This window comes from Stegastes partitus, unplaced genomic scaffold (assembly GCF_000690725.1).
Source record: "Stegastes partitus isolate 25-593 unplaced genomic scaffold, Stegastes_partitus-1.0.2 Scaffold1039, whole genome shotgun sequence".
NCBI classification, from domain to species: Eukaryota; Metazoa; Chordata; class Actinopteri; family Pomacentridae; genus Stegastes; species Stegastes partitus.
This window is the reverse complement of record NW_007578770.1, coordinates 88,404-112,012: the sequence shown is the minus strand read 5'-3', so window position 1 is coordinate 112,012 and position 23,609 is coordinate 88,404. Positions and strand designations below refer to the sequence as shown.

Below are 23,609 nucleotides of genomic sequence, written 5' to 3'. Positions count from 1 at the left end.
AAGGGAGAAAGAAGCACAGCAGCGACTTACGGGTTTGATGTCGTTGTTCAGCGAGGCCATGAAGTCCAGTCTGCTGACCTGCAGCTTCTCTGCCGTCTCTATGTTCACCTCCACCGTGTTGCTGGCCTACGACAAACAACCACAACAACAAGAAGCTCAATTACTGAGATGCCTTGGATGAACTCTCTGCCCCTGCCCCTCACATGAAGCACTGCACATTCAGACGGCGCGATGTGTCGGGAGACAATGTGCTCCCTCAGAGCAGGAAAGGTCAGACGTGGCGAGGACGGGAGGGAGGAATAAGTGCTCAGAGGAGTGAAGAGGAACGTCACGGCCATCAGACATGTGTACGGGCCTTGTCCGTCATTTATCATCGCCCTCCAATATCTGCTGCTCCGTGTGTCCGGGTGTGTGCGGGGCCAGAACGCTTAACAGATGGGAACTCCGCCTTATCTGTGGCCGCTACTGAGCTGTGCAGATTTGAGGCAATGCACCTGATAAAACACTTAACTGAGGGGCAAATGCACACATATGCACACCTGGACTCGGTAGCCAAACCGTCCTCACCTGGGTGGTTGCCTTAACTGGCACCATACAGCTGTGAACTGTGCCCACCAGGTGTGTGGCCCGCAACCCAAAGCCAGGAACACATGACACTACTGCTGTCAGTGCTTTAGAAAAACGTGCGTATTTGCATCGCACGGATCTAACTTACTGCTTTTGTTTTGGGATTCAGGAGCCCTTTTCCGACATTTCTGGGATGTGCAACGTTCAATCATCTGTTTAAGTTCTTTATTTCAAACATACGTCGCTTTAACGTGATTGCTTCATTACGACATACCCACAGACTTGACACAATAATGCACGAATAAACAAAATTTAAACTAATACAAGCTGATCAACTCTCTTAAATAACTCATAAGCGACCTCAACACTTCAAATTCAGTCCATGTGTGATGATAATCTAACTTGTGCTTTACCAACAGAAAAAAATAAATATCCCCCACAACTGATAAATTGTGATTCATCCGGTCTCCACGTTGGGGATAAATTATAATTTAAAATGATTAATGTAATTACTGCTGCCGTCCAATGCTGCAGGTATTCAATATATTTAGAGGAAATACTAACAAACAACCAGAAGCAACGAACTAAGGTTCAGCTCCTGTTAGTGTTTTGTGAATTTGCATTTGGTGAATCTTATTAATTTGCCTTGTTTGCTCTTTAATGTATTAAAGTTGTATTTTTATGGACATTTCAGTTTGCATTAGGTGTGAAACTGTGGGACAAAGAGAAAGACGTGACACAAACTGTGTCTTCTGCAGCTATTTGTGACGTTTCTGGATTAATATTAGAGCTGAAATGTGTAAAACGTCTTTCTAAAATCACTTCAAACAACTCTAAGCACAACTCTTGAGCATCCATTAATGTGACTGTAGTTCAGACTTTGTTGAAAGTGAACAGGGAGCTCATTCAGAAATAAAGCCGCCATGTTCACGTGCTGCATGTGCAAAAGGGGCTAATGAGTCAATTAACTGAATAAATTCTGACATTGAGGGAGTAAAAATGTATTGTTTCCTACTCTTTATTCACTGTAAATGAATATAATTTGCACTATCCAGACAAAACAAGCAATCTGAAGGCACCAACTTTACTCTGAGAGATTATTACAAGCATATTTTGCAAACTATAAAACAACAAATAAACAGAGAATACATGTGAGCAGTAACACCGTGAGGCCTGACCTTGATGTGTCTGTTCATGGCCGTGGACTGTGCCGCTCTGACCAGACCTTCCAGCTCGGCACCGCTGTAGTTCTTGGTCTCCACAGCGAGCTCCTTGACGTCGACGTCTTTGGCCAGCAGGTCGTGCAGACGCATCTTGGCTGTGTGGATGTTGAGGATCTGAATGCGACCCTTTTCGTCCGGTAACCCTGAAAGAAGAGGAGCAAGCAGAAGAGATTGACTAAAGAAAAAAGAAAAAAAAAACTTTCTGTCTTTATTGTCATTCAGAAAATGTATGCTGACCTAAAGTAAGACATTAATCATTGTCTACCTCAAGAAGACATCAAAACAATGCCAGAAATCTTCGATAGTTTTATTATTTTATGTGTTCAGAATGTGTGAGGATTTTCTCTTTCAGATTGAAGCAAGGAAGCAAATGTAAGAAAGAAAGAAAGAAAGAAAGAAAGAAAGAAAGAAAGAAAGAAAGAAAGAAAGAAAGAAAGAATAAAATCAAATGGGACACCAAAATTAAGTGAATTAAACTAAATTAATTTAAAAACAGGACAGAGAAGTTGAATAAAGTGCACACAAACTTATAGAATCATTAAAACTGACTAAAACAGCTAAAAAAAAAAAAAAAAAAAAGACCAGAGTTGAGAAAAATTTGCACCGAAGTGTACGATAAAATAAAAAGAAATTAATTGAAATTTGGTGAATAAAAATGCACGACTTATAGAATAATTAAAACTGACTAAACAGCTTTAAGAAAACGGGAAAAAAATTAGCAACTGAGAGATAAAGGGTACAATTAAATAAATAAAAGGAAATGAATTAAAATAAGTGAATAAAACAGATTTACAGAATCACTATAACTGACTAAAACAGCTAAAAAAAACCACAAAAAATGGGAAAAATTAGCAACTAAGAGGTAAAGTGTACAGTGACATCAAAAAGAAATTAAGAAATGAATTAAAATAAGTGAATTAAAATGCAGACGGACTTATAGAATAATTCTATCTGACTAAAACAGCTAAAAAAAAAAAAAGAAAAGAAAAAGACAAGAGGTGTGGGGTGGGGAAAATTAAGCACCTAAGATATAAATTTTACAAAAAAACAACTGATTAAAATTAAATGAATAAATGTGTGGACAAGTTTAAAACAATTATTTTTACCATTATAATCACTTGTTATAAAACCGCCACATCACAATAATAAAGTAAAAAATGCTCATTCTGTTTAAACTAAAGCAGGAACACCATAAATCTGACTCAACAGTGATATTACTGGTTTATTAGACCTCCACAGACGATCGTTAATATCAAGGCGTCACCTCCTGTGTGAAACCTAACCTGTGTTTTTTTAAACTTCTTACCTATCTCCATCTTCACCTCCAGTCTTCCAGGCCTCAGCAGAGCCTCATCTATCAGGTCGGGCCTGTTGGTCATACCTGAGGGGAGAAAGCAGAGGAGGGAGATGAGATAGAGCGCAGGTGTTCGGGTGTATCTTCTCAGCGGGACACTTTGTATTAAACCAATAGAGAGAGAGTGTGAGCACCTATGACCAGGATGTTGTTGAGCTGCTCCACGCCGTCGATCTTGGACAGCAGCTGGTTGACCACGGTGTCGTGGACGCCGGTGCTGCCCGCCATGCTGCCGCGCTGCTTGCAGATGGCGTCGATCTCGTCAAATATGATGATGTGAAGGCCGCTGTTGGCGCCGAGCTGAGAGGAGGAGAGGAGGAGGATAGATGAATGTGTGAACTGTAAATATGTGCAGTCTGCTGTTATCTTACACCATCTGCTCAGGTCCTCTGATCTCACACGGTGCCAGTGTTGAGCAAATCCTGCTTCTTTATATAGAGAATGCTTAAAAAAAACCCAAAACACTACATTTACTGTCATTTCATAGCATTTCCTGAAGCCTCCAGGTTCCCAAAATACTCGACTTTTTCTGTCTTTTTTTAAGGTCTTAATGTGTTATCAGTCACGTTGCTTCTTAAAACAGTTTCATCTGAGAGCCTTTCATGATTTTATCTGGAGCTTTAATTTCCTTTGAACTGGTTTTAAAAATGTTTTCCATGATCTTTTTACCTTCCTACACCGTACTTCTACATCAAATTGTGTCTTTCAAATTATACGGACATGATGACTATTATTTTGTGTCACTGTAAAGTTCTAATACTTAAATTCTTCTTCTTCAAATCAAAAAAACAAACAATGGCAGCTTTTAAATTTCATTTCTGGTGAAGCAAAACTGGCAATTCATGTAATCAGAAAAAGAAAACTTGAAAACAACGTAAGTCAAGATGCTGTTGCAGTTTTCTGTTGTAACATCAAATGTCGACGGCAAGTACTTTTCAATTTCTACAAAACGATCAAAGATTTGGACTGTTTTAGAAACATCTGGTGTCTCAAAAACATCCTCTGCACTGTAGCTGAAGATCGACTTGAATTGACAGATGTCCTGATGGACTGAACATTACACTGATGTGCCTTTTTAAAGCTTTATGATTGTTGCATTGGCAGCAGTTTTTCCTGTTTTATGTTAAGCTGTACACTTAAGAATGTTATTTAAGTGTTTTTGTAAAAATCTTCTTCTTCTTCTTGAATAAATGTCATTTTGTTTTGCGACATTTCTAGAGGATTTGAGAAAGTTAGCGACCATTAGATTGAACAAAACAGATAATTTGGTGAATAAAACTGGACGAACGAAAGTCTCAAACGCTACTCGTGACCTTTATTATACCATAAAAAATACTATAACAGTATTTTACAAGTTTATTATGACTGAAACGGTGTCCTGACTCCTCCGGTGGAGGCTGATTTGTAGTTTTTGCTCTGACTACATAATAGATTTTCCACCATCAGATACCATAAAAAGCCTGATGATACCACGAGGCGCACGGCATCAGTTTGCACAACATGCCTCCTAAATTGCAGCAGTGGTTTGCAAATTGCAGTGCTTCAGACTGCTAATCGATTGATCGTTCAGCCCTAACTGGCACTTTTCTGCATAAATGTACTGTCAGATATATTACAAACGAACATGCAACTCCTTTGTACGGTCAACCAGCTCCTATTAGAGGCACACATGCACCACACTTTCCTCATAGTAACTCAAGCTGATATTTTCTTGGATTTGATGCAACTTTGCAAGACGACACACATCAGGCCGAAGCTTTTCTTTCATCCGGAGTTGGAAAAACTCACTGCTGACCCTCTAACCTAAGATCCTAAATTGCATCTTGTTGCAGCAACTTGCTAACTGCAGAGTTTCAAATCGCAACTTTGATTTGAAATTAATTCATCGTTCAGCCCCATAAGGCACACAGTGATCTTGCAAACTAAAGTGCACCTCCTTTACATGAGCAACCAGCTCCTATTAGAGGTAAAGATTCACCACACTTCCTTCATAGTAACTAAAATCATGCTAATAGTTTCTTGGATTGCATTCTTTCTGAGATTTGCTGTAACTCCTCAAGACGACACACATCAGGCCGAAGCTTTTCTTTTATCCAGAGTTGAAAAACTCACTGCTGACCCTCTGACCTAAGATCCTAAATCGTACCCTTTTGCAGTGATTTGCAGAATTTCAATTTGCAATTTTGATTTGAAACCGATTAATCGTTCACAGTGATCTTCCAAACAAGTGCTTTACATGAGCAACCAGCTCCTATTAGAGGTAAAGGTGCACCACACTTCCCTCACAGTAACTAAAACCATGCTAATATTTTCTCGTATTCTTTCTGAGATTTGCTGCAACTTAGCATACATCAGGCCAAAGCTTTCCCTCCCTTTCATCCGGAGTTGGGAATCGGTATTGAGCAGCAGGGTGGGGGGTTATCCCTCCATCTGCAGAGCTGTCAGACTCTGACGTAGCATTTAAAGCAGGTGTGGAGCTGCGTGAGTCGCACACTGGATGCTGTGTGTGTGTGTGTGTTGGTGGGGAGGTCTAATAGGAGGTCAGCGAGAACCCAGCCCCTCATTAGGTGGTGCAGAGTGAGGCTTGTGTCACAGCATCCAGACCGACTAGCGCCGCTGGGTCTCCAGCCCCTCCACCGCTCCAGGTTATTACAGCTACGTCTGGCTAAAGGGCAGATCTCTCCACTCCTGCAGAAATTAGTTTTCTCTGTTGCGACGGATGAAATGCTCATCTGTGTTTAACTGAAAACACTGACGTCCAGATAATGAGTTCTCCGAGTTGCAATGAAACCAGCGGGATGCTCGTCTTTGCTTTAGAATCGCCACAACTGCACGGATTAGTAAAACAAAAAAGCTTGCATGGCGGCGTCCTCCCCTCACCCTCTTCTGCTCGTCCTCTGCGTCGGCGAACAGCTTCCTGATGTTCGCCTCAGACTCTCCCACGTACTTGTTGAGGATCTCGGGGCCGTTGACGATCTTTGGCTCGCGGGCCTTCAGCATCTTGCCGATCTGTCGAGCCATCAGGGTTTTGCCGCAGCCTGGGGGTCCGTACAGCAGGATCCCCTTCACATGCTTACCGCCTGCAGACACAAACACAAAGCAGGGAGTGACTAGCTGCTGGTAAACGGAGCGCAGGAGGTTCGGTTTGTTAACAGCGAGAATATTACACACAGCAAAATTCTGCTGATTAAAAAGCTCCTGACTTTGTTAGGCAGAGCTTTAAAAAGAAAAGGGGATTTTAATCTGAAGGCTCAAAATAGTGAGTTGAAAAATGTGGATCAGAAGTTTCCTCAAATGTCTTCAGTTTAGTGTCACAGAGGAACGACACCAGAAAACATTCCCACTGAAGAAGCTGAAGTCACAGAGTTTAGACTGATTGTGATAAAAATGACTCAAACCGATTAATCGATTGTTGGAATATTTGACAACTGATTTATTAGTTGGCAACTAATCGATAAATTGATTCAACGTTGTCGCTGTCCCTCTAAGCAGCTGTGTGGGTCTCAATGCTGACTGGTTAAACTCACTAGAACTGGATTTTTTGCCCAGTAACTTTTGGTTCTGGTCTCTGTTGGTTCCACAGGAAACACAAAGACTGAAGGGTTACAGACCGAAAAGAATCCTGGAGCTGCTTTCATTCTTTTATTCTCTCGATTCATCAGTTCATTGTTGTCAATTAAATGTCAGAAAACGTGTTCTCGAAAACCCAAGATGACGTCCTCGAGTGTCGTCTTTTGTCTAGAATCCAAAATCAGAATTAACTCAAACTGACTGACCCTCTGAACCCCAACATGTTTGAAAACTTTGCTCTTTTTCTGTTTATACTGCCGAAATCACCCCATTTATCCGAGCCAGAAACTGTAAAAACTGATCAAAAAAAAACCTTCCTTGAGCTAATCTTATGTGGGTTTCGGTGGGAAGAATCTGAGCTTAAAATCCTGACATTTCATCAAATTCACTTTATTCTGCACATCTCGTTGAAAATCTGCAGAAAAAAAACTGTTTACTTCAACCAGATTCTATAAAAAAAAATAAAAAAAGGAAAAAATCTGAGCCAAGACTGACTGAGCTGCAACCAACAGCTATGAGACAAAAATGCTGCGACTTTACGGCTGAACTGCAGGATGAAGACAGAAAACAAGTATGAAAACAAACTAAAAACGTAAACAGTTAAATATATGTGTAGTATGTCCTAATATTGGTGACACCTGTGGGCATATGTAAAACGTTGGACATGTTGTTTTCCTTTTTCATACATTTAATAATCAGTTAACTGCGTCACAAACAACATTCCTGAGTTCCCTCTCCTTCTATCATGGTTGGTTTCCACAGAGGTGCTGGACTTGGAAAAATGAGACCAAACAGTGAACAAAAATGTGACAGAATGAAAAAAATAGCTTAAAACAAATTGATGATTTAATGAATTATTGCGGCTCTAACGCAAAGTCGACTTTGAGATATTCTGAAATGTGAAGAAAATCAAAATGACACGCTAATGTTTCATTAAATCTTCTGGTCAATAATAACGCTAAGTTTGTTATCAAGTATATAAAAACGTTTACTTGCATGTGCTTCCATTGTCTTGTGTTGCTTTTACACCTTTTACACATGCTCCTTATGTAACACAACAGCCCCATTTGCTTTATTTATTTGATTTATTGATGTGTATGAATACACACATAAAGTATATATATTTCGTGAACACTTATTTTTTTTCCCTATTTTTTGTTTTATTGAAACTGGATGCAAAACACATTTCACTGCACATTGCATCGTGTATAAATGTGTATGTGACAAATAAAGCTCATCTTGAATCTCTTGCTGTTTGTTTCCTTCATTGCTTTGACTGTGAATTTAACGTAGAAGACAAAAGGCAGCACATTGCCTCCTTTCCTTTATTTTATCTCTCCTCTGCAAGCATCAAACGTGCAGACTTCACTCGGCCGTGTTTACAGCGTGGATCTGTGAATGGCCTTTTGCACCTGTTTGATGACATTTAGCCCGCTCTAATTGAGAGGCCCCAGATAACCATCTACCATTTGGGCGCGCTGAGGGAAAAGCCGCCGCTGACAGCTGGGAGTGGAGCGCTGATGTGGCTTTACGTCGGGCTCTGCTTCACCTCTCCGGCAGCAGAGAGGGGAGACAAGGTGAAACTCCCGGCGTGTGACGTACTCGCGCACGCCGACTCTTCTGTCAGCAGCTCCCCGCGGCTGCCAATTACGGCTTTACCTTTAGCCGGACGCTCTATCAGGATCCGCCATCTCATTACGCAGCCAGCTGGCCGCCGCCAAAGGCCAACTCCCCGCACACCAGCGCCCGGCTAAAGGTCAGCTCGCACTCGGCCGGACACCGCCACAGGGCCTTTTGCGCCGCCGGATGAGTGGAACCGAGTGTGTGTTTGCCAAAGCTCGGAGTCTTTACAACAGGTTTTCACAAGACTTGCGGGTCTAGCAGCGAGGATTAGCACTGATGTGATTGTATGTGTGTGAATGGGAAGGGAGGGGTTTTGTGTATGAGTCACAAAAGGAGACTACACGACGGCTTTCATTAGAACGAGCTTCTGTCCTGTTTGGAAAGTGAAGCATTATTGTAATCTGACAGCTGTCAAAGATTTATTAATGACTGTGTGCAGGGATTTCTGTCGGGGAGGGGGTGGATATCAGGGATTTCAGGCGCCCACGAAGGACACTGCTTCGGCTGTTCCTTCCCTCGTCGTGGGTTTTTTTGCTGATTCAGGCGACGCCGCGTTTCTCAAAGGAATAATTCAGCGTTTTCGTTTGCCGCGATGTTGACTGGAGGCTTAAACGCGAGCCGAACGTAATAACCGAAAACAGTGATTATATTTAGCAGGTATTACTAATCTCTTCAACCTGATGAACGCTGGAGGAGATGTTCTGAGAGAGAAAACAGTGGTTCCACACATGGATGCGGGACTTATTAGAACACACATGAAGCGGGGCGGCCTGGCCCGGGGAGTTTGTGCATCGAACACTTGTTTTTTTGCATTTTCGGTGAATTTTTAAGCACCGATTTGTGACTTTTCTGCAGCAGTTTATGGACGAAACTTGCAGGCAACGATTTAAAAAAATATAACAGATTACTTTTAAATATTTATTCTCCTGTAGATAAACTTCGGCACACATACAGGAATGTTTTACTCATCCGTCCTCTTTTCTGTCTTTTGTTTGAGGACTAACCTCCTCAGCTGAGCGTGCAATTTACCTTTCAAGATGTGTTGGAGCACATTTCAGAGTCTTTCTTGTATTTTTGGTGAGGAATACAAATGCATGTGTTCTAAATATTGAAGGAGCTGCTTCCCCGGTGCCTGAAATCTGGGAAAATTTCGGAACAATCGTGTTTTTCCTGCTCGTTTCAGCTGTTAACATCGGTCATGCACGAACTCTGGAGAAATGTTCTCATAAAAATTTAAAATTAAACGAATATGACATTTCGAAAGCAAACGATTTGTTTGTGCTTTCTGCTCCGACTGAAGATCTTCTAGGATTTATTGCTGAGAAAAGGCCCCGTGAAATCTCCAGCGAGGCACGGCTGAGGCCCGCGTGCTGGACGATAGATTAGAATTGATTGAATTTATTGAGACGACGGCCCCCAGAGACGCAGCATCTCATTGTCGGGGGGGTCCTCGTATAAACACTAATACGAAACACACACAAACATAACTTCATATAACAAACACAGACCTCAGCGATTGAGAGAAAACACAGAAAGCACAACAACTGCATCAGCATCTGGAGAAGTTTGGTTTCCAGTTATCTGCAGCACTAAAGATTTAAAAGCATGAGCATAAAGATGACTTATTGCAAGTTCAAGGTTCAAATGAATCAACACTGAAGCTAATTCTGCTGCACACCGATCTGTACATTTCCCTCCAATGTGCTAGACTTCGGCACATTTGAACAATTGGGTGCACAAATCAGCAGAAATGCAAAAAAAAGTTTGGAGATGTGTTCCTGCAAGACTTTCAGTTATGTCATAGATCTTAAAGTTCTGGACGACTTCTTGTGAAACTCTGAAAGCTGCTGTTGATTGGTTGATCGATACGCTGTCATCCGGCCAAATTCTCATTGGTTGAACTAAAAGCGCTGCATCACGGCCTTCCAGGATTAAATCGCTGTTTTTACCTGTGAACTTCTCCGTGTTTTCTCATCTTTGAACTCCTCGGTCCGACTTATTTAACATCTAGGAAAAATTTAGTCGACTCCAAACCAACCAGCATCACGCTGAAGAAGTCGTCTGCATTTTGTTCGAACTGATGGACAAAAAGCCGACTGTAAACTTTGCAGCTCAACAACCAACACGTCTGGTCGTCTAGAAGCAGCAGCTAACTCGTCTGTGTTTTATTCCTCAGTAGTTCTTGTTTATGTTCTCATGTTCTTATCATCTCAGAACAAAATAACCAAGTTTAAAGTGATTTAATACGCTGCAAATAGTAGTTTTTAGGCTAAAAGGGCTGCAGGTGGAGCGTGCTCAGTAAACTGTGGACTATTTGGTTAATTTCAAGACAATGTGCAGATATATTTTTTTTTCTCCCCGCAATCAATCAATCGGTTGCAGAGTCGGCACAATTTCAGTTGACCAAGATTTTCTTTGGTTTACCACAGCCCGAGCAAGGATCCTGTTATGGATAATTTGGTAAATAAAACCAAGGTTTCATTGCATCACTCGTGGCTTTGTGAAGTTAATAAACCATGAAACATTCACAGAACAGTACTTTAGAGGACATCAGTATAAAGAGAAAGCTCTCCCAACGCAGGCTTTTTTTTTTTTTTTACTTTGGACCTGTATAAGACGGTCAACTGCATCAATAACTGCTGTCAAATATATTGCAAACAAATGTGCGACTGCTTTTACGCGGTCAACCCGAGATTTTCTTCGGCTGACTACGGGCCGAGACGTCGTCGTCCGTCTTGCAGCGAGACGTGGAGGAGAAGGCACGAACAAATGAACAAGTGATGTCAGAGCAGACAAGACAGAAGACGGAGGGCTCACCCATCTGCTCGACGATGTCCGGAGGGAAGACTCGGGAGGCGAAGGCTCGTCGGAAGATGTCGGAGAACTCCTTGTCGAGGCCGCCGATGCCCATCCTCTCAAAGTTCCAGTCCGGGCTGATGATGGACTGGCGAGACTCGCGGGTCTTAGATTTCCCTGGAGACCAAAACAGACATAAAAGCATCACTCACAGGTTGAAAGCTCGACTACAAGGAGCGTTTCTGACTTCCTGTTATGCACTTGTCTGTCATTTTGGGTCCCCAAATCAACTCAAAAACGTTTAACAAAGTGGACGTGAGGGCACAAAAGAATTTAAACTGTACTACAGCGATAATAGTATTGATTTCTGTAATAAAAATAACATGAAGGCAACACTGCAGAAGAGGCAGCCGGCAGTGTTGGAGGAAGCACCGAAAATAATACTGCACAAGTGTTCTAAGTAACAGCTTTTGCTTCAGTAAAAGTATACTGAATTTGCATCAAAGCATCGAAAGAATTGAAAAACAAAACAAAACAATGCATCACTCTGATGCCGCAGCTGTTAAAGCCGATTTTAATGGCGTCATTTAACGCTGGTTAGTCTGTGAATTCCCCCTGAGGATCAATAAAGTTTTTATCTTAATCTAATAATAAGGCGTCACTGCGGGACTTTCCGACAATAATACATCATAATTTATTTGTTGATCGTATCGTTGCATCATTAATCTCAATAAGCAAAGTAATTAAAGGTATCAAGCAAATGTGGCGGAGCGAGGAGCACAACATTTGCCTGAGAAAGAATGGAAATACTCGGGTACAATTAATTCAAAATTGTACTTAAGTACAGGTACGGGAGTAAATGTATTAAGTTACTTAAGACCAAACTTGTGCCAATAATGGTGAAAGCAAAACAAAGGACGATACGTGTGAGCAGTCTGCCCCCTTGTGGATTAATGGAGAATCGCTTCAGACAGCATGTCATTTAAAAAAAACACTTTTCTTTCTTTACAAACGAACACCAAGTATGAGGGGGTTTTTAGCGGTAAGATGTGTTTAACATTTGTACTGACTGAGGACTGAGGTGATGATGATGATGCAATAGTTACTTCAGATTCTTGTTTACCAACATGTGAAAAGGAACAGAGGTCAATAAACATTTTATTCATCCCAGTGGGGAAATTAAAGTATCCAGTAGCTCACACATGTTACAGGTAAGGAAAAAAAACAATGCAAATAGTGCTAATACTCACATGTAATATATAAATACAGAATGAAAACAAAAGGATAAGAAAGGATCCTTGAGTCCCAGGATTATGGCACGATAAGGTGTAAATTGTGGGATTCAATGTTTTAAAAATGGCCTAAAAATAAAGAACCATGTCTGTTCGTGAAACTCACCGATCAGAGTCATGGAGGAGCTCTCTGCCTTCTCAAAAACCACCTGACTGTCTCCCAACAACAGGCCGATTTCAATCTGAGTGGAAAAGATAAAAAAAACATATGGCATGGTTACTCTGATTCAAAAGTTTGAAAAAAAAAAAGTTAAAATCTTAGCAGCATTCAACAAAATTGTGTTTATTAATAATTATAATAAGATTTTCAAGCTATATATATTCAAAATGTACAAAAGATCATGTATGTGTGTGAACATCATGGCACATATTATTCTCCAGCTACCTTCTGCTTCTTTGCAGAAGCATTTCCTGACTTCAGGATGCTCGGGTCCATGGCCTCCATGTCTTTCACCACCAACTGAAACAGCTTGTCGTTGTAACTGAACACCAGCTACAAAAACAACACAGGAATAAATTGTTAATTCTCCATTTTAAAAAAGTGATGAATTTGAGTGATATATGCAGTTTTTTCCCCCCTAAACTGTATGTCCATCCATCCATTATCTATACACCGCTTAATCCTCACTAGGGTCGCAGGGGGCTGGAGTCTATCCCAGCTGACTCAGGGTGAAGGCAGATTCACCTGGACAGGTAACCAGTCTATCACAGGGCTACACTTAGAGACAGACAACCAAGCACACTCACATTCACACCTACGGACAATTTAGAATCACCAATTAATCTCAACATGTTTCTGGACTGTGTGGGAGGAAGCTGGAGAACCCGGAGAGAACCCACGCTGCACGGGGAGAACATGCAAACTCCAAGCAGAAAGATCCCGGGGCGCGAACCGGCGACCTTCTTGCTGCGAGGCAACAGTGCTAACCACTGAGTCACCTAAACTGTATGTGCATAAGTAAATACAGTCGTCCTCAAATGTATTCAAACCCTTCCATTACAGAAAAGGCAAAATTCACAACAGTCAATAACTAGAAACTGAAAAAAAGTAATAATAAATAGAAATTTGTTAAATTATCTTTTAGTGAAATGAGATGTTGCTTTTGAATTGTGGTTGAAAAAAAGAATTTTAAAAAACAAAAAATTGTCCCGGACAAATTAGAGCACTTTGCTGATGAGCAGTGGGCCAGAATCTAAACACCTGTCAACAGGTGCAGAAATCTGATGGAGAGTTACAGAAAACACCTGATGGCAGTGATTGGCTCAAACGGTTTACGGGTCCCATCATGCTCGTTTCTGTTGAACCACAATTCAAAAGCAATGTCATGATTTTCATTAATTTTTTATTTATTATTACTTCTCAGTTTCAGCTTATTTCAGTGACGGCTGTTTGTTTTTTCCTTCTTCAATGGGCGGGTGTGAATACATTTGAGGACGACTGTAGGTCTTCTCCAGCTATAAATCTGAAGTTATTAATTCTGCTAAACTGTACGATAAACTGGAGTTGCGTTCTTAAAGCCCAGAGACCTGCTGGCCGACGGTGAACGCCTGGTTGTTGAAGCGAACAGTGAACTCGCCCGCCATCTTGTCCGAGTCGTAGGGGTTGCTGTCGGCGTTCTTCTTCTGCAGGAAGTCGATCTCCATCGTCATGCTGCTTATGCACTGCTTGGACTTGTCGAAGTTGTAGTTGGTTACTGCAGCGGGGAACAAGCAAACGAGGAGATTTACGCACATTTTTGCAAATTTTTTGCACACTGCACAATCCCTATGTTGCATATTTTGCACATTGCTTATTACAAACACTTTACTACCTTTCTCCAAGTGTTGTCATCGTTGTTGTGCCAGAAATGCTTTATGTTTGGTGTTAGATGTGCTGCAGGATCGATCAAGCATCCATCTGTCTATGTGTCATTAACCTGGATCATCATAATACGATAGTTCAGGTCCTTTTACGCTGAATCAGGCAGCGTACAATGTGCTTTATCAGAACTTTTATGCTGAAAAACGATGAACCAAAACCACGTGCGCTCCAAAATATTGTGCTATTTTTGTCATGCACTCGATTACTCAGTGCCTTCATCCTCATGGATGATCAGTAAAATTAGGTTATTATTGATGCATGATTCATGCATGAGGGCGACTCAGAAGGCCTTTTTCTTTTCACATATGCCAGATAAAACACTTATCAGGGGCCTGACGCGTCGTGTCGCCTTTCTAAAACTAAAAATATTCATCTGCAGTTTCTAAATAGGTTAAACAGCATCTGTCTCCCTCTGGTTGCCTGATGTCTTCACGCCAGGAATATGAACATCAGCAGCTACTTTCAATCTGTTTTCTTCACTCTTTTTATAATTTATATTCTCATTCACAGGAATATAGACGAATAAAAGCTAAATCGAGTGCTTTAAAAGTGTAGCTGTCGTTCCTAAGCATTAAAAAAACGTAAAAACAGTCACAGTGTCGTTTTGTGTGGTTTAAAATACTGATTTGTGCAACTCTTAAATGTGGGTTTAAATATGCAGAATTGTGTGACATCCATTTTACTTTGTATTTCATTATTACCACTATTTTACTCATTTATTAACCTAAGAAGCTTCACAAAAAGATATTCTGCAGCCTTGAATGCAACATACTAACAGAATACTACAGTCCATCCAGATGAATGGCGTGATCTACAAGTAGGGGTGTCGAACTCCAGTCCTCGAGGGCCGCAATCCTGCATGTTTTAGATGTTTCCCTTCTTCCAACACACCTGATTCAAATGATCAGGATCGTTGTCAGGCTTCTGCAGAGCTTGATGATGAGCTGATCATTTGAATCAGGTGTGTTGGAAGAGGGAAGCATCTAAAACATGCAGGATTGCGGCCCTCGAGGACCAGGATTGGACACCCCTGATCCAGGACATCTATGGTTTCATTATGTTCACTTAATCGCCAACTAAACAGCAGGTTCTGAGCTCGTTAGCACATGTGGAGAGGCAACCGCATCAGTAAGTGGCTTGTTAGCAGCCTGTTAAAATCCAACGTCGACTCTTTTAATCCTTTAATGTGAAAAAAAACTGAATGTGAAACACAGCAGGCAGCTCCTGAAGTCAACACGATCCGCGCTACCGTTTCATTTCTCAAACCGTCTGGAAGTTGTCGGACTGCTGCTAATGGCTCATTATGGAGATGAGATATCTATATATAAATATATATATATATATATATATATAAGATTGTGCTGATACAGTATTCCCACCGCTGCCAGGTAATTAGGCAAATTACACTCACAATACCTCCGCATTAATCAAAGCACAGCTACCAGGAGGTGCTGCTCAGAGCTTCTATCCATTATGGAAATGATCCTAATTGTTAAACATATAGAAGGTTTAGACATGAAAAGAGAGACATCATGGCTTTAATTAAACAGTAAGAACTCGTGGCTGTGTGTTTTATTACACCTGCTCCACTGCTACTTTGCACCACTGTATATGTTTTTTTTTCTGCTCAGATGTGTAAATTCTTGTATATATTTGTTATCTTATTTTATTTTTCTTTCTATAGTTATTTTACTTTTTTTTGTTTTATTTTCCTAGCGCTCATTCCCAGAGCGACGCCAACAGCTGAAACTAAATTCTTTGTATGTTGTGTAGGTACTTGGCCATTAAAGCTGATTCTGTCACTTTTTTATTTTATTTTTTTCTAGTCGTCACTATATTGCACTACTGCCAGTGTGCACAGGTTGATTTTTATATATTTTATTTTATTCTATTTATATTGTATTTTGATCCTTTTTTTAATAAAACATCTATGGCACTAAGGCGAGCTTTTCCTCTGTGTGTCCTGGATATATAGAGAAATTGACAATAAAAATCTATTTCATCTTATTTTTCACTGCAATGTAAAATCCTGCATCTCTATGGAAAAAGCACAACCACTGCTAGAAGCAGAGCGAACTCTAAAATGTCTTCTGAATTTACTAACTTGAATTTAATTGACTATTTATTTTACAAAAATTAGGAAAATGTGGCATCAACATGTGCAAACTTGTCCACAGAGGTTACCAACAACATGGTGGCTCTGCATACGAGAGATATTTTATTTTAAACATTTTCACAGCCTCTACAAACGAGGGTTTTTTTCCACACCGAACACTTGACCTGCTTTATTTTATTTTGCAATTTTGGCATTGGAGCTGCATCTAGGAGCGCACAATTGAGGTGTTTTTGTTGTTTTTTTACTGAACCTGGTGCAAACTGTTGATTTTTGGCTCTTTTTTTTAAACGAAATGTGCAGAATGAAGAGATTTTAACGTAGCTAAAGTGTAGATTTAGTTCATTTTTCCAACTGCATGTCAAACACGGATGGTTCAAAAACAGCCAAATATTAGATTTTCTTTGTTTTCGCAGTTTCGAGCTCGAATAAATGGAGCGATTTTGGCCATTTTTTCAAAAACACAACATGCCTCTCAAGCCCCGGCGGCAAGTTTCACAGGTTCAGAGGGTTACAGTATGACAAAGCTTATTCATTCTCCAGTCGGTGGATTACATTTTGCATTCCTCCTTTTCATTCCTGAAGTGAAGACAGTGTGATAAAGGTGTGCATCATTTTAGGCATCGCTGTGGCCTAAGGGAGCTGAGCGAAATAATCATCAAAGAACAAGCCTTCACCTTCTCTGGACGCCGGCCAGCACTTCAGACAGACGTGCAGCGCCGCCGCCCACGCATATTGTCACGGTGTCGGTCCGTCTGCGGGGTAAATCGTGTTCCCTCCACCCCACATGACACCTGAATAATAGCTAAGCACCTGAACCTGCCCAATAATTAGAAATCGACGACCATCAGAAGTCAGCAGAGAGAAAGTCTGCAGCCTTTAAAGTCGGTCACACGTCTGACGTTGGAGGTGCTTGTGTTTCTACTGTGGCGAGGTGTCCGTGACTCAAACGGCAAAGAGACAAAAAACCTGTCCTGCTAGTCAATAGATCACCAGCTAAAGGGAAGTCTTAGAGAAATCAGTCTGGACATACAAGTAAAGTGCTGCTCATCTGTTACCAATAGCAACAAGCAACACATTTCATATTTTATCCTAATTTATATTCATTTAATTTTTATTAGCTGCATCTTAAAATATTGTGTTTTCAAAGTACTAAGCTACTCTGTTTTTTTTTTTTTACTGGATGGGACTAGAGTTTTTGTATTTCTAGTATTTTCTGCTGCTGTTTGTTTTAGGGGCGTCTAATCTGTCCTGTAAGAACCAAAAAAGTATTCACACCCGTTACCAAAGTAAAACTGTTCACAAGCAACCTTGCAAACCAAGACTTAAAAGGAAATCTATATTATAAAAAGCTATTTGTTTGTACCGCCATGAAAAGCTAAAGGTTTATCAGTTTGGGGGGCAAACTTGTGGATTAATCTGGATGATGAAGCTTTTTCTTGCAAGCTGATCTACTTTATATCATGTGATACACCATCGAGAAAACCTGTAAAAATACTTTATTGCCATTAAGTAGTCGTCCTCTAGTTAAGACAGTTTTTTGTTGTGAGCTTTTTTATTTTGGTTTTACGACACACAAACCTTGTTTTCAGCCTTAGACAGTTTGTGGACTACCAATTACTGGAATTTATTGTCCATTTTACGACCATAATTTACAAAAAAAATAACATCATGCTGCAGTGAAACAGACCTGAAACAAGCGACTGAGACCACAAACTCATCAGGTAACAAGTCAGGTGAGCAGCATTCCCTCATAGACTTCTACACAAGCTGACTTGCTGCAGCCAGACGAGTCGCCCCCTGCTGGCTGTTAGAGAGAAACCTTCCCTTTTTTAGACCTGGAGGCTTTGCTCATCTTTTATACACAATCTACGCTTCATGCAGGAGCAGTTTCGAGAAAATAAAAAGCAGATGAATAGTTATTGTCTCACCTTCGACCTCCTGTCCAATCGATAGTCCCGCCCATTTTCTCTGCAAAGAAGAAAGATCCTTAAGTCTTAGGACACATTGAAATATAAAAAAAAAATCCAATGACATTTTCCACAAAGCTACCAAACAGAACACTTTAAATTCACATCATTACACGTTTCACGGTGCAACTTTCCTCTGCGACGTCGTCTTATTTCACAGCACTGAAATACATCTTCAGTTGACTGTTTGTATTGGAGATGGAGGGCAGTGATGGCTGCCAGTCAGTCCATGTTCATCTAATGAATTGTAAAATAAGAGCGTCTGGAGGAGGTTGCAGTAGTACCTGTGTGCGGTTGTGGCTGCCGAGTTTACAGACGGAGGAAGAGCAGGCAGAGACAGGCAAAGGTAAGAGAGGAAGAAGAAAAAAAAAAAAGCAGGAACAGACAGTTTGAGACAAACAAAGAGGTTCCATGCACAGAGCAACAACGCAGGACGGCTCGTAAGAATCAGGTCACGAGACAGTGAGCGATTTGGTATTTCATGTCATAAGCAACAGCGAGAATGATTGTTTAATAGATAAGCAGAAAAACATTTTTAGTCTTTTTCACAAAAACTGCAGCGCTCGTCAAACGTCGGAGCTCACCTGTGGCAGGCTGAAGCCGATGGTCCCGGAGTTCACGCTGGGATGTTTCGTCAAGGTGAACACAAACTTGTGGGTCACATTGCGAACAATCACGTGTCTGTATTGAGACGAACAATTGGAAGACAGAAGAAACATTGAGGGATTTTTTTAAAGGAAAAACATTGGGGAGAGCTACCGATATCGATATTTGGTCCTAACTGTCATTCATAACAAGACTCCTTTACTAAGGGTGTTGATAACTAAATATTTAGCTGCAGTGCTTATCGATAATGACCGAAAGAACAAGATCGCGGATACAAGCGGCCGAAATGAGTTTCCTCCGCTGGGTGGCCGGGCGCTCCCTTAGAGACAGGGTGAGGAGCTCGGAGTAGAGCCGCTGCTCCTCCACATCGAAAGGAGCCAGCTGAGGTGGCTCGGGCATCTCAACGCCTCCCTGGGGAGGTGTTCCGGGCACGTCCCACCGGGAGGAGGCCTCGGGGAAGACCCAGGACACGTTGGAGAGACTATGTCTCTCGACTGGCCTGGGAACGCCTAGGGGTCCCCCTGGAAGAGCTGGAGGAGGTGTGTGCAGATCGGGAAGTCTGGGTGGTTTTGCTAAGGCTGCTGCCTCCGTGACCCGACTCCGGATAGGCGGGAGAAGATGGATGGATGGATGGATGGATGGATGGATGGATAGATGGATGGATGGATGGATGGATGGACAGTGCTTATCGAATTTATTAGACCACCTGTGACTACACTTGATGTCTTTCCCTTTTTGTCCCGGAGATCATCCAGCATCATGAAGCGCTTTAATTCGCACTCAGCTCTCCACGTTTTTTCCATTTTGAACAGGAATTTCAAACTGAACTCACCTTTTTATGCCCAAATCTGAGCCAGAAATCAATCAAGCACAACATTCAAATACTAAAACTAACTTTTCTCTCCAGGAAGGCAAGTAAATAACTAGAATTTGACGACTTAATCAAGGAATAATAATGTACTTTACTGTTTTTGTGGGGGGGGGGTTTGTAAAACAGTAAATTTGAAAATCCAGGGATAACAACAATAATAATTAGACTTTAGCATTACAGAGCTTCTACATACTGGTGTATTAACCATTACAGAAAGGATTTTAGTCATGACCAAAGCTGTTCATTTAGCAGCTTACACTGGGTGGTGGTTTAATAAATGTGTGAAGCACTGTACATCTGCTCTGTTTTCTTAATGTTTCTCTGTTCTGTCACTTTAATTGCCCACTAATGTCCAGATCTTAAAGCATTGTTATTAATTAATGTTTTCCAGACTATGTTTCGGGGTAATTTGTGGTTTAGCTGCTAGCCGTTAGCGTAGCCTTAGCCACCATAAGAGCAGCTAACTTCTTGGTGTGTTGCTTGTGTTTCTTGGTCAGTTTTTGCTCGAGAGACATTTCTGAGACCACAGAGTGACGACAGACAGAGAGAAGAAGCCGCATCAGACCTGAAGTATTTAATTTAGCAATAATGTGCCAATACAAAAAAAAAATGACACTGATAATCGGAAAAAAAAAAAAATATCGGCCACGATCATCGACCAGGATGATAATTGGTCTATCCTTAGAAAAAAGTGGTACCTGCTTTTTGCTAAAACCTACTAAAACTAAAAAATATACAATAAAAAACAGAATAACGACTTAAGTTAATAAAAGCCACCAATTTAGCTCTGATGCAGCCGCCGCTCTCCATCCTGGGTTTCTCCAATTGTGGCTAAATTTCATCAAGAATGGCACATTTTTGTTAATGAAATGGTCAGAAATAAGAGGAAAGCTGTAACGCTGGCCTGCTCTGACCACATTGGTCAATATTAAAATACTATGTGCAATAATCTGATCGTAACATGAACACAATCATGTGCAACAATAACTGCTTCCTGTACAAATCTTGCGCAACATCACGTCAGAGGTGCAGCACACGTTGACAGCATTTTCATCTCTTTTATCTGATTTTTGTAAACATACATTATTGTTTTATTGTCAGTCCGTACATTCTTTGCACTATTCTTTTACTTTATATTATTTTTTTGCGCTCTTTGCACTGTAAAAGGATCCAGTTTTAATACACTTGTGCAATGTGTGTTCAAAAATGGAAAGATTTCTATCAAATAAGGAAACAGATTACTGCTGATCATGCTTCCTGTTGCATGTAGCCAGATGACTGCCAATGCGTTTGTTTGTTTCCATGATTTGAATACAGTGACACAACTAACGTGTGCAAAAATAGAAAGGCACAAAATAGATGAATACACAAGGAAAACTGCATGAAATAGCTCACGAGGCCGATGGAAGTGAATCCCACTCATCGGTCGACCGACAACCTCCGCGCAGAAACACACAAATCACAGGACGTCCCACTCACTTTTCAAACTGCTGCTGCTCCTTGTCGTTGATGACAACACAGTTGGTCAGCGACAGCTCGTCTGTGGGGCATCGAGCCGCTTGCATAATCTGAGAAGACAGTAGAAGAAACGGCTTTTCTTAGAGGCGTGTGATGTTGTTGACTTGGCTCTTCATTTTACTGTCACACAAGACACAAACAACAGCCGATTTCAAGAGAATCTTTGGGAGAGAAACGGCAACAAAAAGGTCATTTTTCTCATCGATTACTTTCAATGCTGCAGCTCTAATTTAAACAATGTGGGGTTTTAAAAGCTGCAGCTTCAAATCTAGTTAAGCAGCAACACGCACAGTTTATGGTAGAAAAGGGGCCAAAGTTTCCCCGTCTATACTGTCAAACCTGTAACAGTGGATAACAGTTCACAGCATGTACAGTCCATTAGCGTGGATCCTAACGCTGCTGCAGAGGACGGCAGGTTGTCGAGGTCAACGCTCTCGAGGCTTCGCTCTCACTCCCACAAAACCACCGTTACATGCGTGTTGCTATGGTGATTTGTTTTATTGTTTTACACCGAAGAAGCCTCTCTATAAACTCAGCCTCCTCTGTTTGTAACAATCGTTAAATATCCCGTATTTGGTTAAATAAAAGCTTCCATCAGCGCTGCAATAAACGTAAATGAGATTAAATCGTCAGAGTCTTGTTGTGTTTTTTTCTACACAATACGATGCAGTACAGCGACATTAAATTACTATTATGGTGCATATTGTGGTGTTTCGTGATCCGACCCATCTCTGCTCAATCTTACTAACAGTGGTGTAAAGTAACTAAGTAAATTTACTCAAGTACCGTCCTGAAGCACAGTTTCAGATACACTTCCTGCTGCTTTGTACCTGCACTGATATATCGTAGTTTTGACTCCAGTACATGTATTTGCTACCTGTATTTGCTAGCTACTTTATAGATTTAGTGCAATAATACAGAATATAATGTAAGAAATAAATGACAGTGTAATATCATAGATTAGATTAGAGCTGCAGCGATTAATCGATTAGTTGGTTGAGTCAATTTTTAAAGAAAAAATGGATGAAAATCATTCGATCCCAGCTTTTAAAATGTGAATATTATCTGGTTTCTCTACTCCCCTCTGACAATAAACTCAATATCTCTGGGTTGTGGACAAAACAAGACATTTGGGAGACAATGACAGGCGTTTTCCACCATTTTCTGACGTTTTAGACCAAACAACTGATGGAGAAAATAATCAATATATTGGTCGTTAGCTGCAGTTGTCCCTTTTATAGATTAATATAAAATAAGCATGTGTTGATCCCCAAATAGAATTTCACCAGTTAAATCACTTCAACATGACAGTGATGAACAAATTAATGCACCAATAATCATAATCCGATATTATAACACAAATTAATTTGAAAAACTATTGCTACTGTACTTTCACTTCAATAAAAAAAATAAAATGAATGCAGACATTTACTCAAAGCAGAGTGTTTTTGCACTAGTGTACTGGCACTTGTGCTTTAGTAGAAGATCTGAGTGCTTCTTCTGTCTCTGCTAACTAATAAAAAGGGTTGCACATGCAGAAGGGTCTCAGGTTTTTGTCGGGTTATGTTATAAAGTCATGCACTGCAGCTACACCATGCTCACTGTTGTACTTACATGTATGAAAATGTTTCAAAAATAATAATTCCATCTGATTTAATGGTGCAGTGTTGGGTTAAAAATATCACACAAAACACAATCAAGTGTACCTTCAGTGAAACGAGCTCATACACAATACACATATCTACCTTCATGTAGGTTTAATTTCACTTGAACCTGAGCGATCACGTCTGACAAGTTGGTTTTAACGACCTCACAGCTATTTAAAGGCTCATAAATTGGGAAAACTTTCCTAAAGGCTGACACATTATTCATATCTAGAAAGAAGCTGCAGCTCTTCGACCTCTGCTCTGCGCTGGAATAAATCATCCGTGTGCTTCATTGCCTCATGCAGAGCAGCTCAACAGACAGCTGCAAATCATCACGACTGTTGCAATACCGTTTGATAACAGTCAGGCGTACGCTGTTAGCTACCGGCTGGGTGAATCAGCATCCCCACAGCTGTGGTAGTGAAGGAAAGCAAGAAACTTCACGATGCACTGTGATGAAATTCTATGTAAAGGTTCAGCTGGGCGTAGCCTTCAGTCAGCCTGCACAGCTCCAGTGTGGACCAAATAATCAATAAATAATTTGTTTACTGTGAAACTTTGGCTGCTTTGGACCATCGTCTTGCTGTATTACAAAACTT

At 40.8% G+C, this 23,609-nt stretch overlaps 1 protein-coding gene and 1 long non-coding RNA gene across 2 annotated transcripts in view; one reads left to right on the top strand and one right to left on the bottom strand.

The window, feature by feature from the left end:
• Positions 1–23,609, bottom strand: part of LOC103367352 (vesicle-fusing ATPase-like) — a 43,238-nt gene that overhangs the window by 15,293 nt on the left and 4,336 nt on the right. The window contains exons 2-13 of the mRNA XM_008295352.1: positions 21,326–21,414; positions 18,954–19,050; positions 18,331–18,370; positions 13,953–14,119; positions 12,811–12,918; positions 12,532–12,607; positions 11,155–11,310; positions 6,025–6,224; positions 3,279–3,444; positions 3,097–3,171; positions 1,746–1,933; positions 31–126 (exon numbers count right to left, since the gene is read on the bottom strand). Of these exons, the coding sequence (XP_008293574.1) occupies positions 31–126; positions 1,746–1,933; positions 3,097–3,171; positions 3,279–3,444; positions 6,025–6,224; positions 11,155–11,310; positions 12,532–12,607; positions 12,811–12,918; positions 13,953–14,119; positions 18,331–18,370; positions 18,954–19,050; positions 21,326–21,414 (1,458 nt within the window). The remainder of the gene's footprint in view (positions 1–30; positions 127–1,745; positions 1,934–3,096; positions 3,172–3,278; positions 3,445–6,024; positions 6,225–11,154; positions 11,311–12,531; positions 12,608–12,810; positions 12,919–13,952; positions 14,120–18,330; positions 18,371–18,953; positions 19,051–21,325; positions 21,415–23,609) is intronic.
• Positions 14,276–23,609, top strand: part of LOC103367353 (uncharacterized) — a 16,652-nt gene continuing 7,318 nt past the window's right edge. The window contains exons 1-2 of the long non-coding RNA XR_520723.1: positions 14,276–14,286; positions 16,907–16,909. This is a non-coding gene — a long non-coding RNA (uncharacterized LOC103367353). The remainder of the gene's footprint in view (positions 14,287–16,906; positions 16,910–23,609) is intronic.